The following is a 15,712-nucleotide window of genomic DNA, read 5'->3' as shown; positions in this document are numbered from 1 at the left end:
TCAAAATAAGTATGGTGCCAGTATGCTGTTTTTTTCCAATAAAATACTGGAAAGGATAGAAATGTAGTTTGTCTCTTTTATCCGATTATTAATCGAAGTAATAATCGACAGATTGATCGATTATCAAATTAATCGTTAGTTGCAGCCCTAATATGTATGTATGTATATATATATGTGCGTATATGTATGTATGTGTATATGTGTTAATATGTACTGTATATATACACAGCCTAATTGTATATACATACATATGTACATATTTTATTAATATAATGGATATGTAATTATTATGATAATTGAATATTAAAAGTATGTGAAAGTTTAGCTCCTTGTTTACTTCCGCGACAACCTCCTTAAAGCTTTGTAATCAATCAGAAATATCAACATGGATAACTGTGGAGAGTGTTTTGCATTTTTCCCATCATGCCCTGCAATGGATTTAAAAGGAATTTCAAATCCACAAAGCTCAGTGAGCAGGTTGTGTTATGTGTGACCATGTTTGTTGAATTTTTTTTTGTCTGCGCCATGACTAGAGGAGGTTGTTTGGATTGGGTCATATAAAAAGATGCTGTGCACATATTTTTAAGAAAACACACTTAAAACTAAGTAACTCACGTTGTCCCCAGGATGGCGATAAATTGACAGCTATTAAAAACTTTCAGATGATTACATTTATTTTGAAAATACCTTGCCCGGCCAGATTGCTACTAGAACTGAAATCCTTTTCGCATAAGTACAGACCATTTCAACATTTTATGACAGTTTTTCTCTCATTTTGTTTTGAAGCTTTATGAAGTGGATGATGATTATTTTGGATTTGTAAAACCTTTCCAGGAAGTTCGCCTGATAGACTACGAGAAGATGGTCGACGCTAACGGCTTTCGCATCGTAGCGTTCGGTCAGTGGGCCGGTGTCGCAGGTATGCGATCTACATTCCGCTTTCCGCTCATTGGTCAATACCCCTGCTGACATTAAATCGAATCCTTTAACAACCTGGTTGTTGTTCCTTTAGGCATGATCAACATTTTGCACGGTTTGGGTCTCCGCTTCCTGGCGCTGGGCCACCACACCCCCTTCATGGTAACTCTCACCCCAAACACACAGCGCAAGTTTTAGTACCCGCATGAGTATGATTTCTGCCTCGCCGCCAGCACGTCGGCATGGCGCACAACTACCGCAACGTCAGCCAGGCCATCCAGGCCGTCCGGGACTGCGGCTACGAGATCTCCCTGGGCCTCATGCCCAAGTCCATCGGCCCCGTCACCTTCTGCTTCACGGGCACCGGCAACGTCTCCAAGGTACGCTGACGCATCAAAGCCGACGCTTGCTGTAGTGATGTCGCCTTGTTGACTCTATGCAGGGAGCGCAGGACATCATCAACGAGCTTCCCGTGGAATACGTGGAGCCTCATGAGCTGAAGGACGTGTGTCAAACTGGGGGTACGTGTCATGTGATCACTGAGGTACCAGGAAGCTAACCTAGCATTTCTGACATAGGGCTGGGCGATACGGCTGAAAACTGTCACGATAGACGTGTTTCATATTGCTCGATATCGATAATTATTGATATTTTTGGAGAAAAATGTATGAAACCGAAATATTTAAACCTTCCTCTGATTATAATGCCCTCAGCTATCAAGGCAGAAAGGAAATGTCAACACAAGCGTGTAAAACACTCGATGTAAACGAAATAGTAAAATCACTTTGAACACTATGAAGGTGCAAAAATAAGGACTATGTAAGAAATGCTTAATAAAGTGTAAGAAAAAAGTGCAAAGTGTGAAAATGAAACCAAACTGAAAGGGTTCACCAAGATTGTTAGACGTTAAGTATTCATTTAGCTGCTGTGCAACAATTTGAGGATTTTAGAGATAAAGGGGAGGTGCGACACCAGCCGGTAGTTTAGCAGGAGGTCAGAATCGAGGTTAGGCCTTTTAAGCAGAGGGTGACTAAATGAAAACATGTAAACATAGAGGAACCTGAGGAGATCTATTTTCTGCAGGTTTAGTGCCAGGAAGCGTTCTAAAGGGTGAGAGCGGCTAACTAAGGTGGTGTGGTATTAGCGGTCTTGGTGGGGACGAGCGCCTTGTATCATTTACAGACCACTTTGGTCTCACTATGGTCCCTTTTGGAAAAAAATCCCAAAAACTTTCCAGGTGATCTTTCCTCTTATATCCACAATTTCTTCATTTTGACTTTCTCTTCTCACTTCATGCAAAGAATCAACCAAACTTGATAGTTGTTATTGTTACCTGATTGGCTGTTAGCGTGTCACTCCCACTGATCAGTGATCACTTCCTGCGTTGCTCGGTTACCAGAGAGTGAGTGCCTTTGTTCATGCAACCAATCTTGCTTCCATACTTCCGCTTCCTTCTGAGGAAGAAAAATAATATATTGACAGTTTAATCGAACACATTTTTTTTGTACATGTATGTAATTTTTTGTGTTTCCACATCCACATTTTGATGTCCGGCCCCTTGAGACCTTGGGCTCTTGAAACTGCGGCCCTCTTCATTACGTCGTCGACTAGCCCTGTCCTAGGGTGACAATTCAATTCAGAATCGATTCTACACGATTCTCAATACAAACCGATTCTGGCAATGTATTATTTGTTATCATAATTATAATTAAACTTTTTCAAAACAGGTTAGAAAAACTCCTTCTGGTTGTATAGAGATGGCTTAAAAACGTCTTTAAAAAAAAAAGGGATTGTTATATTTAGTTACGTATTTTTTAACCGATTTTTGAAAATAAGAAATAATCGCGATTCAGATGTGAATTGATTTTTTTTTTTGTGCACCCTTACAATGCAGTACTGCCCTCTGTTTTGGAAGTGCAACTGCAGTGCAAAGGAGACTCAAATGTAATAAGAAAACCAGATAGAATTGTACTGCACAGTTGTCATAATCAGCTCATGTTTAAATATTACAATAAAAAAATACCATAGCATTATTTAACACACAAAAGTACCGAAAATGGGTCCCGTGTGTGTTGAAATGTGAACGGTGCCCAACTGTTGGCGTGTGACGCCCAGGAGAAGGGTTGAGAATATTGTTGCTTACAGTAAACGCTGTGAAACACGAAGCATGTCCAAGCATCAACAAGACTGCTGTTGTCGTTCCAGACATGACCAAAGTCTTCGCCACCGTGCTGAGTCGCCACCACCACCTGATGAGGAAGAGCGACGGCATCTACGACCCCCTGGAGTACGAGAACCACCCGGAACTCTACACGTCCCACTTTAGGACCAGCGTGAGTGCGCGCCCTTCTCCAGCCCTAGTCCAGTCCCTGTTTGTAACGCCAACGCTAACCCGCAGGTGGCGCCCTACACAAACTGCCTGATCAATGGCATCTACTGGGACCGCCAGACGCCCCGGCTCCTCAGGCGGCTGGACGCGCAGAAGCTGATGCGACCGTCCAAAAGCGTGTTTGTCACGAATGAGGGGATGCCTCCGCTGCCACACAAGTACGCACGCCGCGCACCTTTTGGCTCCATGGCAACAATCTGAGTGTAATGTGCATGCCAGGCCACTAGTTGGCACTATATGTCACATTGAAATGACAGTTCCAGCATTGTGTGTATATGTTTATATATATATATATTTTTTTTTATTTGTATTTTTTATTTTTTAATTATTTATATATATTTATTTTTTATTTTTATTATTTATTTATTTTAATAAAAACTTAAAATAATCACTAGCACAAAATAATAGGAGTTGTAGAAAGTATTGGAAACTCAAGACAGCCATGACATTGTTCTTTACAAGTGTATGAAAACTTTTGATCGCGACTGTATATATACATACACATATAAAAAAACATTTTTTAATAAATATATATATTATATATATATATATATATATATATATATATACACCGTTTTTTCCGTACTATAAGGCGCACCGAATTATAAGGCGCACCTTCAATGAATGGCCTATTTTAAAACTTTGTTCATATATAAGGCGCACCGCATTATAAGGCGCATAGAATAGACGCTACAGTAGAGGCTGGGGTTACTTTATGCATCCCGTAGTTGCGAGACCTGTTGTGGCTCAATATTGGTCCATATATAAGGCGCACCGGATTATAAGGCGCACTGTCAGCTTTTGGGAAAATTAGAGGTTTTTAGGTGCGCCTTATAGTGCTTAAAATACGGTGTATATATATATGTATACATACGTATATATATATAAATGTTTTTTTCATAATTTTATATATTTTTTAATATATTTTTATGTTTATATATATATATAAAACATAAAAATATACAATTTTTACCTTTATATATATATATATATATATATATATATATATATAAAACATAAAAATATATTTAAAAAAATATTTAAAAAAACATATATATATATATATATATATATATATATATATATATATATATATATATATATATATATAAATATAAAAAAATGTTTTTTTATATGTGTATGTACTGTATATACAGTCGCGATCAGAAGTTTACATACACTTGTAAAGAACATAATGTCATGGCTGTCTTGAGTTTCCAATACTTTCTACAACTCCTATTATTTTGTGATAGAGTGATTGGAACACATACTTGTTGGTCACAAGGACGTGCGAGAAACCTCAAGTCGATCCGATGTTGGGGTTGGATAACGTCGCCACCATGTGGTGGGGTTCATGGAAATAACAGCGCAGCGGGGGTGCAGGTTTCCACACGTGTTAATTCCGTACGAGTGGAAGAGTAACATTTGTTTTCTGTTTGTGCCAGACTCTTGGCCATCTGCGACATATCCGCCGACACGGGCGGCTCCATCGAGTTCATGAACGAGTGCACAACCATCGACAAGCCTTTCTGCATGTACGACGCCAACCAGCACATCGACCATGACAGGTACACTCCACACCTGTGTCTCTGCCATCTTCACATTCCGGCTCCCCTTACAAAAAAGCTGAGATACAGGTAAACAATGGGGGGTGGGATTTGGGGGTTGAGAAAAAAAAAAGTGAAAAATGTCAAAATGGCCCCCGCATCCTTTCATTTTCCCGTGCGGCCCCTCAGTGGAAAGTTTGTTCTGTAACCATCTACAAAACCGCAAAATACTTGTAAAATGCTATTTTGTTGTGTCAATTATGAATTCCCTCAACCATTAATGATCATCAATGCTCTCATTGCAGCGTGGAAGGCAACGGCATCCTCATGTGTTCCATCGACAACCTCCCGGCTCAGATGCCCATCGAGGCCACCGAGTACTTCGGAGATCGCCTCTTTCCTTACATCTGGGAGATGGTAAGAGGCGCAGACCGAGGCGCCATCCTCCACGCCGACCAAGACTCTACCGCGGTTTTTTTAAGTTTGTTTGCGTAGATGCCCACTGCAGTGCATTGTCTTCCTCAGCTGCCTTCAGACGCCAGCAGACCTTTGGAAGAAGAAGACTTCAGCCCGCAAGTCCGAGACGTAAGTCCTCCACTCTGTCCTGTCGAACAGCAAACCGAGCACATTCCGTGGTTGTCGTGCTGGTCGCCAGGTGAGCCAAGTTAACCCGCTCCGCCTCATTTCAAAGCCGGTATGTAAGCAAAGGACAAATAGAGGCGGCACAACAGGCATCTAAACTACTGCTAATGCCGACCAAAATAAGTTAATTTGGAGTTTAAACCTTGATGGAGGTTTTTAGAGCGCTTTATAGGCATAACAGAGCAACTTCCATTGTTAGCGTTTATTTACGAGTTACAATTCATAAAGTCATACAACAGGATGATGAATGATAGGCAAAATTCCCCCAAAAAAGAAGTGCAGTTAACACCTTTCATATATGTTCGAAAGTGTCGACGTATTCGTTTAATCTGGAGCCAGAAGATGTTTAAAGAGGACACGACGCATAAACTTAAAATCAGAATTGTTTATTCCCTATTGGATACAACTCTAATACAATTTGTCTGAGAGCTATCTGTCCCTAGTATCAACACGGCGACTTACACAGGGCTATCCGGATGCGCCCTCCCCCCCCCGCGCACAATATATATCACAATGTATGAATATGCAATGAGGTGTCTGCTTCCAGGCGTGGAATCTTCCTCTGCCTTCTCCTTCCTGGACTCCGACTTCATATCTGGTGTTGTCCTTCAGACCTCGGCAAAGATACTTTAAAACTTTTAAATGGAACGTGTTGAGAAATGTAAGTGTGATAAGGCAGTATAGTGCCTAAATGCACTCATACATGCTTTTATAGTGAAGGGACATAAACAGGAAATGCTGGTGCCTCTAATGCAGTGGTTCTTAACCTTGTTGGAGGTACCGAACCCCACCAGTTTCATATGCGCATTCACCGAACCCTTCTTTAGTGAAAAATAAAAAAACATTTTTTTTTTAATTCAAGACAAAGTTATATGTTTTTGGTAACACTTTAGTATGGGGGAACATATTCTAAGTAACAAAGACTTAATTTAGAGTTATTTGGACACTAGGGGAACATATTCTAAGTAATAAAGACTTAATTTAGAGTTATTTGGTTAGGGTCAGGGTTAGAGGGTTAGGGTTATAATAAGGTCATGCCGAATAAGGCATTAATAAGTACTTAATAATGACTAGTTTAGAGCCAATATGTTACTAATTTGCATGCTAATAAGCAACTAATTAATGGTGAATTTTTTCCCCATACTAAAGTGTTACCATGTTTTTTTACTGGTGCATAAAGTGAACCGTGCATGAACATCACCTTGTTCAAAGAACAAAACCAACACAGTGCATAAACTCACAACAAATTACACACCTGCAAACCAGTCAGCTGTTGCCGTATCCGTAATACGCCGATAGGGAGAAGTTTGTATTTACACGATGAGTCGGGTGTGTTTTGACCTCTGCCGAACCCCTGAGGCCGACTCACCGAACTCCTAGGGTTCAATCGAACCCAGGTTAAGAACCACTGCTCTAATGATAATGTACTGCTTTGGCAGAGTGCAAAAACCCTACACGAAAACGACATCACGTCCGTCCACTTGTTTTACGGCAAGTTATTTCCGTGCACGCCGTCACTGTTACCATGGTTTTCTATTTTGTCATCTTTATTCGAAGAACCATATCGTAAAAAAGATTACATACAAAACAAACGTTGCTTAAGAATACAGTATTTATTTTCCCAGCCTTAAATGGGAAATAAATCAATCAGGTTTTTTTTTACTACCGTATTTTCCGGAGTATAAGTCGCTCCGGAGTATAAGTCGCACCGGCCGAAAATGCATAATAAAGAAGGAAAAAAACATGTATAAGTCGCACTGGAGTATAAGTCGCATTTTTTGGGGAAATTTATTTGATAAAACCCAACACCAAGAATAGACATTTAAAAGGCAATTTAAAATAAATAAAGAATAGTGAACAACAGGCTGAATAAGTGTACGTTATACAAGGCATAAATAACCAACTGAGAACGTGCCTGGTATGTTAACGTAACATATTATGGTAAGAGTCATTCAAATAACTATAACATATAGAACATGCTATACGTTTACCAAACAATCTGTCACTCCTAATCGCTAAATCCCATGAAATCTTATACGTCTAGTCTCTTACGTGAATGAGCTGAATAATGTTATTTGATATTTTACGGTAATGTGTTAATAATTTCACACATAAGTCGCTCCTGAGTATAAGTCGCACTATGAAAAAAAACTGCGACTTATAGTCCGAAAAATACGGTACTTTATTTACATCATGTACATCAATTCACTATACGGATCATTTGAAAGTCTACTTTTTGTCAGGCCGCAGATATAGATTAAAAAAATAAAAGTATAACAAACAAACCTTTAATCATGGTTGTCAATAGCGCCCCCGTGCGTCAATAATTGCAAATATAGAAGAGGGAAAGTGGTTGAAAATGTGGGGATAATACTCCGTTTTTTTTCCAAATCTACCCCTTAATTCATGTTTATATTCTTGTTCACTCTCAAAAAAAACCTCGCTGTTTTTAAATAAAACACTCAAATATCACAGAACGTCGCAGGGCTTCTTCGTAAAAAAAAACAATGGAAGTCCAGGAAGTGACGTAGTCGTCGCGCATGCGTGGACCAATCGTGCCTTCCGGTAAAGGTCAAGCAGACTTAGTGGAAACTAATTTAAGTCAGATTGAAGCCTCCTACAGCAACGCGGCGGAGTTTACCGTGGGACTTTTGTCCAAACATGACATCAAAAGTTTTAACGGCTTCGAGCTCGGCTAAGCTAATAGAGCTAGCATACTTCTATAGCATGCCGGTCACGTGACGTTGCTAATGCTGGGACAAAAGCAAAAAATAATCACGCACCACAAACGTTGCGTAAACATTCAAGCCAACCAAACTAAACACACGCACAAAACTTCCAAACTTTCCTAAATGTCAGGTGATTTGTTGTTAAATCCAGGCTGTAATCACCTCAAACGGAGCCCTGACGTCCAAGTTTGAGTACATCGAGAAGCTTCGAGAGAACCGGTAAGAAAGAAACATACTTGTTATATCTGTCCCTAAAAGGGTCAACTTGTTTTTGTTTTAAAGGGGGAGTAGTTGAAGTTCGTACTTGTGCATGTTTCTAACTATTTGAAACTCTAAAATGACCTTCAATGGACGGCTCGTGTGAGAGAAGATTACACGACAGGTAATTTAACACGTCTCGTTTGTCACCTGGTCACGCTAACAGGACCAGGTAACAAATACTGTCACTACACGTACATGTTTAAATAAAGATGAAACTAGTGAGTCACAGTCCACCTCTGGTAGCTGTCACTTCTACCTAGGGCTGGGCGATATGGACGAAAAAGTATTATCTCGAAATATGGGGCAGGGCCGACATCCGGGCAACTGAGCTACATACGGGTTCTTCGAGCCATAGCAACCAGACTGGCGTTGAAAACAAACCGTTGCCATTACTCTTTAACCTGTCGACCTACGCTGATTAAACCCGTCATTCTGCCTCCAAAATGCAGAAAAACTGTGTTGTTTTTGGTTGTGCTAACCACAACCGGAAACAGGGGAAACAAAGGTCGTATTTTGTTCTGCCAAAGCGTGATAAAAGCCCACAGAGACGAGACAAATGGCTCGCAGCTTTACACCGGGAAAACGAGGACGGTTCTCACTGGAGTCCCCCAAAGTCCCGGGTCGTGTGTTCGGATCACTTCGTTTCTGGTAAATATAAGGAACAAAAATCCACCTGTTTAACCACAACTTGGCTATACTGTCCGTGCTAATGTTAAATGCTTTTTCTGTCAATGCTCTGTTCGCTGTGAGCTGGTTTGTTTTCAACAAATTCAATATGGCGACCGGCTGCTAGGGGATTGGTAGGCGGAAGTGACGTAGGTCCGCCGTCACCCATATCTCGATATATTATTCGGTGAAAGTAACATATAAAGATAATCATTTTTGAGCGATATTCAGTAAAATTGAAGTGAATGACAACTGTACTGTAAACATACTTGCCAAACTTGAAATCTCCAAATTCGGGAGATTGGGGGGGGGGTTAAAGGGGGAGGAGTATATTTATAGCTAGAATTCACTGAAATTTAAGTATTTATTATATATATATATATATATATTAGGGGTGTGGGAAAAAATCGATTCGAATTCAAATCGCGATTCTCACGTTGTGCGATTCAGAATCGATTCTCATTTAAAAAAAATCTATTTTATTTTTATTTTATGTTAAATTTTTTATTTTATTTTTATTTTTTAAAATTAATCAATCCAACAAAACAATACACAGCAATACCATAACAATGCAATCCAATTCCAAAACCAAACCCGACCCAGTAACACTGCAATAAACAGAGCAGTTGAGAGGAGACACAAACACGACACAGAACAAACCAAAAGTAGTGAAACAAAAATGAATATTATCAACAACAGTATCAATATTAGTTACAATTTCAACATAGCAGTGATTAAAAATCCCTCATTGACATTATCTTTAGACATGGGGACGGCGTGGCGAAGTTGGGAGAGTGGCCGTGCCAGCAATCTGAGGGTTACTGGTTCAATCCCCATCTTCTACCATCCTAGTCACGTCCGTTGTGTCCTTGAGCAAGACACTTCACCCTTGCTCCTGATGGGCCTGGTTAGCGCCGTGCATGGCACAGTGTGTGAACGTGTGTGTGTGAATGGGTGAATGTGGAAATAGTGTCAAAGCGCTTTGAGTTCCTTAAAAAGGTAGAAAAGTGCTGTACAAGTATAACCCATTTACCATTTATAAAAAGAATAGTGTCACAGTGGCTTACACTTGCATCGCATCTCATAAGCTTGACAACACACTGTGTCCAATATTTTCACAAAGATAAAATAAGTCATATTTTTGGTTCATTAAATAGTTTAAACAAATTTACATTATTGCAATCAGTTGATAAAACATTGTCCTTTACAATTAAAAAAAAGCTTTTTACAAAAATCTACTACTCTGCTTGCATGTCAGCAGAAATCTGCTGAAATCTATGTATTGAATGAATAGAGAATCCTTTTGAATCGGGAAAAAATCGTTTTTGAATCGAGAATCGTGTTGAATTATATATATATGTACTTGCTGCTTACTTAAAAAAACAACAACACTTACCTTTCACTATTTGAGTAGCCCTTTTTCTGCCATTTGAGTACTGGCGAGCGATCTCTGAATCCGGGAACATATCCTTCACGGATTTGTTGAAAACATCCGCAAATGAGAACGGGATGTTTCTTGCAAGGTGGCCCATAATACTGCGTTGCCGCCGTCTTGTGCTTCTCTGACCGTTCATGAGGGACTATATCCATTCGGCCACCGTGTTAAGGGTTATAGATAAACCTATGGATAACGGAGACATACAGTATATAATAGTCTCCTTTTCAGGTGAGAGGACGCTAAAGGCAGTGCTTTTAAGGCACGCCCCCAATATTGTTTGTCTGGCTGGAAATTTTGGACATTACTACTTGCCGTAGTTTTGAAGCAATGCATGATGGGAATCCGGATGTTGTGTGTCAGTGTATTAACGTGCCGGCTGGAATAAACACACGCTGAGAAATAGCTCCGTGCCTGCCTACTTTATGGGTTATAGATAAACCTATGGATAACGGAGACATATATAATAGTCTCCTTTTCAGGTGAGAGACGACGCTAAAGGCAGTGCTTTTAAGGCACGCCCCCAATATAGTTGTCCGGCTGGAAATCGGGAGAAATTCGGGGGATTGGTTGTCCCGGGAGATTTTCGGGAGAGGCACTGAAATTCGGGAGTCTCCCGGAAAATTCGGGAGGGTTGGCAAGTATGACTGTAAACAGTCAGTGGCATTTTTATTAACCCAGTTAGTCAAGATGGGTATTAACAGCACAAAAAAGAAACTGTTTACGTAGTACAGAATGACATAACATAAATAAAATAGAAAAACTGTCTTTGTACGTAAAATAAATAACAAAGCTGTACAAATAATACAAAATGTATCAAACTCCGATTAAAAAAAAATACATTTGCAGGAAGGCACTTTGTGATTTCCCTTCCTGGTTCGATGACCCACCCAATATTGCCTCTGATTGGCCTGTCCCTAACCAATCGTGACTCATCATGGTAAAAAACCAACCAGATAGATAGGTCTTTGTTGTCATTGCACAAGCACAACAAAACTTTGTTTTCAGCACAAACCCGTTCAAGATTAGACACAACAAACAGTGTACAGGGTTACAGAACAGGAACGCTGATGGGTCGCCACAAGGCGCCCCGTAAAAGATGGGAAAAAAGTAAAACGCTGGGGAAAAGGTAAAACGCTGGGGAAGGATGAGTAAAAAAATACAATCTAGACTGGGCTCCTAAGGGGGCCCAGTCTGGAGTGGGAAAAAAACTCCATAGCAAAGCACATACATATTACAACATACATCTCGAGATATCTATCAACAGAGGGAAGGGAGTGCGAGGTCATGATGGTAGGCCGCAGCTCTCAGGCGCTGATCATCCATTCATCACCCCTATGGGATTTGCGTCGAGGGCGTTGGGTTGGGGTGGAGGGGTGTGTTTGTGTGGCGTATATTTTTGTGGATGTGTGTGTGTGTGTAAGCCCGTAGTGTGTCTCTGTTCCGTGGCCTTGATGCATTGTGCAGTCGCTAGTCCAAAGTCAACAACAACAGGTGTGTGTCCATGAGAGACAAGAAGGGAGTTTGTTGTGTCTTCGCTGCACTGTCCTTCGGGAGAGTCTCGACGCCAGGGAAACAATCCAAGTTAGAATGTTTTGTATGCGAGTAAAAATAAAATTTGCTTTTCACTCTAAATTGTCTATGACTGGTCCTCAAAAACTGCGGGGCAGACAGTCCGATGTGATCCAAAGTCACAAGAGTGTCCACAGTTCTTCCCGCATCCTCCAATCATTTGGATGTTCTTATACTGCAAGCACGTCTTGGAAGGAAAGGGGGAGGGGTTTAGTAGCCCATGGAGGGGGATCGGGGGAGGACAAGGAAGACAACAATAAGCGGCGTTTGGTAATTTTAACGGTAAATAAATTATATCAATGTTATGATATATTTTTTTAATTCATATCTTGTTTAAGAATATATCGATATATCTTACAAACTCGATATATCGCCCAGCCCTAATTCTACCTGTTGTCCAAATGTTCCTTCTTGCTTGTTGCACTAGTTACTAACTTGCTCCACTTCCTGCTCTATGCGCACCTAATGGAAGCTCCGCCCACCGCAACGGTTCGCCCCGCCCCTCTCTGTGTCTGAGCTGAAAAATAAGATTAAAAAAAAAACTAGATTTCAGGAAAAAATACTAAAAACACAGTGACATTATCCGTCTATGCAGATATAGTTAATTTTACTTGATGATTAAGATTTGTATATGTAGTAATGAGCATGACTTTTAAGCGAGAATTAAGTATTTCAGTCTGAAAACAAGCATTATTTAGCTTGCAACTCTTAAATGAAGCATCTTGATTTGGGATGTTGCAGGACTTAAAACAAGATTTTCTATGTAAGGAAATCCAAATTATCTTATTTGAATAGTTATTTTCTCAATTTTAACACTTTTTAAAACTAGATGAGACAAAATACTATTTTTTTATGCTAAAATTAAGATTACAAAGTCAATGACTAAAAATAAGTAAGTTGCTCCTATAACTAGGGAAATTTGAAGAAATGAAACTTAAAATCTTGGCAAGTCTGACGTGTCGTGTTAACTTATGTTGAATTTTGTTAAATTTGAATTCAAAATGAAATATTGAACTTCTTTTTTCATTCAATTTGTTGTACCACAAAATAGGCAGGTATGATTAAAAAGTGTAACAATCGTTTTACATGAATTTTTTTTTACACTTGAGTCTAAAGATGTGTGTGTGTGTACATTTGTGTGTGTGTGTGTGTATATATATATATATATATATATATATATAGATACTGTGTATATACATATTTATACATATATGGCGTACATAATAATGTATGTGTGTGTTTGTATATAAATATGTATATATATGTGTGCGTATATATATATATATATATATATATATATATATAAATGATAAATGATAAATGGGTTATACTTGTATAGCGCTTTTCTACCTTCAAGGTACTCAAAGCGCTTTGACAGTATTTCCACATTTACCCATTCACACACACATTCACACACTGATGGCGGGAGCTGCCATGCAAGGCGCTAACCAGCAGCCATCAGAGGCAAAGGGTGAAGTGTCTTGCCCAAGGACACAACGGACGTGACTAGGAAGGTAGAAGGTGGGAATTGAACCCCAGTAACCAGCAACACTCCGATTGCTGGCACAGCCACTCTATCAACTTCGCCACGCCGTATATACATATACACACAGATACTGTACATATAGATATATATACACATATATATATAAACAAATATATATATACATAAATAATTATATATTTATTTATTTATACATGTGTATATATATTTATTTATACATGTTGTGTGTATATATATATATATATATATATATATATATATATATATATATATATATATATATATATATATATATATACACCGGTATATATATATATATATATATATATATATATATATATATATATATACACACATATATATATATATATATACACACATATATAAATATATACACACACATATATAAATATATATACACATATAAATAAATAAATATATATAATTATTTAAGTATATATATATATTTTTTTTATATATGTGTATATATATTTATTTATATATGTGTATATATATATATATACACACATATATAAATATATATATACACACATATATAAATATATATATACACACATATAAATAAATATATATACACATATATAAAAAAAAAATATATATATATATATATACATAAATAATTATATATATATTTATATATGTGTATATATATTTATTTTTTTATATATGAGTATATATATTTATTTATATATGTGTATATATATGTATATGTATGTATGTATGTATATGTGTATATGTATATTCATATATTTATTTATATATGTGTATATATATGTATATGTATGTATGTATGTATATGTGTATATGTATATTTATATATATGTATATATATATATATATGTATATATTTGTGTATGTATATATATATATATATATTTATGTATGTATGTGTATATACTGTATTTATATATGTATGTATGTGTATATATATCTATGTGTGTGTGTGGTTCAGAGAGAAATGTTTGGACTTTCCTGTATGTCAAGCACATGTTGAAAAATTGACAATAAGGATGACTTTGACTGTATTTTTAAGTATATTCTTAATATATACCGGTACTTAATTTAATATTTCATGAATGTGATTCCATACATTTGTAGAACATGAGTTATACGCTGTATTCACAGCCATTAAAGCTACTCAATATTTACATTTCCATGTTTGTAATATTTCCTGGACATTTCATTTAATTTGTTTTATGCCGTGTCCAGGTTTCAGATAAGAATTAGTGCAACTAAATAAACAGTTTGATGCATAAATGCTAAAAATCCAACACAAGTAGTAAGTGAAGCTGTCTTCATTGTCATCAGTGAAACTTTTCCAAACAAGTTGGACCTCGTCATGTGATTATGTACATTCTCAGGTTGGCGTGGAAAGGAGCGTTGACCGTAGAGATGATTATTGTTGTTCTTCTTAACGTCTTCTTGCTGCTATGTAGGGCACGTCTTAAGACTTCTTAATTGATCTCAGAGTTTTTCCAGACAAGCCAGCAAATCTTAATCCCTGACTGCGTTCTCCTCCCTCAGATATGAAAAAGGAACCTGTTTTTCTTTGCTTTTTTAATTAAGACGAGCAGGAGACTCCAGTCAGACGTGGAGTCGGACCTGCTGCCGCTCGTCGTATCCAATTAGCACATGGCTAATGAGAGTGGGGGAGGGGTGGCTGGTGCCGGTGGAAGAATATTAACCGCAAAGGTCACACTAATATGCTGTTATTGTTGTGAGAGTAATCGAGCTTGCAGGACTGGGGGGCAGGGGGGGGGGGGAATATATCTCACTTTCTTCATACATGTCTCCCGGTTAAAAGATTATTGTTGCCATGTCATGAGACCCAACACTGTGTGCACAATAACTTATTCAAGTCTTCCGCCAGAGCAAAGTCTCAGATCTTGAAGAAAAGCGGGATGAAACGAGTTCTGATGCTCGGTACCGGATACGTCTCCGGACCTGTGGTGGAATACTTGACCCGGAGCGACAAGACGCAGGTCACAGTAGGTGAGTTCATCCCAAGTGTCGTTACAGTCCCTTACG

General features: G+C 38.3%; 1 protein-coding gene across 2 annotated transcripts in view; it reads left to right on the top strand.

The window, feature by feature from the left end:
• aass (aminoadipate-semialdehyde synthase) overlaps positions 1–15,712 on the top strand; it is a 44,214-nt gene that overhangs the window by 10,661 nt on the left and 17,841 nt on the right. For both annotated transcript variants that reach the window (XM_062042960.1, XM_062042959.1), the window contains exons 4-14: positions 835–919; positions 1,013–1,080; positions 1,152–1,298; positions 1,361–1,439; positions 3,124–3,251; positions 3,317–3,465; positions 4,753–4,875; positions 5,160–5,271; positions 5,380–5,439; positions 8,377–8,444; positions 15,555–15,676. In XM_062042960.1, coding sequence (XP_061898944.1) covers positions 835–919; positions 1,013–1,080; positions 1,152–1,298; positions 1,361–1,439; positions 3,124–3,251; positions 3,317–3,465; positions 4,753–4,875; positions 5,160–5,271; positions 5,380–5,439; positions 8,377–8,444; positions 15,555–15,676 — 1,141 coding nt within the window. The remainder of the gene's footprint in view (positions 1–834; positions 920–1,012; positions 1,081–1,151; positions 1,299–1,360; positions 1,440–3,123; positions 3,252–3,316; positions 3,466–4,752; positions 4,876–5,159; positions 5,272–5,379; positions 5,440–8,376; positions 8,445–15,554; positions 15,677–15,712) is intronic.

This window comes from Entelurus aequoreus, linkage group LG03, assembly GCF_033978785.1.
Source record: "Entelurus aequoreus isolate RoL-2023_Sb linkage group LG03, RoL_Eaeq_v1.1, whole genome shotgun sequence".
NCBI classification, from domain to species: Eukaryota; Metazoa; Chordata; class Actinopteri; order Syngnathiformes; family Syngnathidae; genus Entelurus; species Entelurus aequoreus.
Note: the sequence above shows the minus strand (reverse complement) of the source record. Positions and strands in the feature narration are given on the sequence as shown.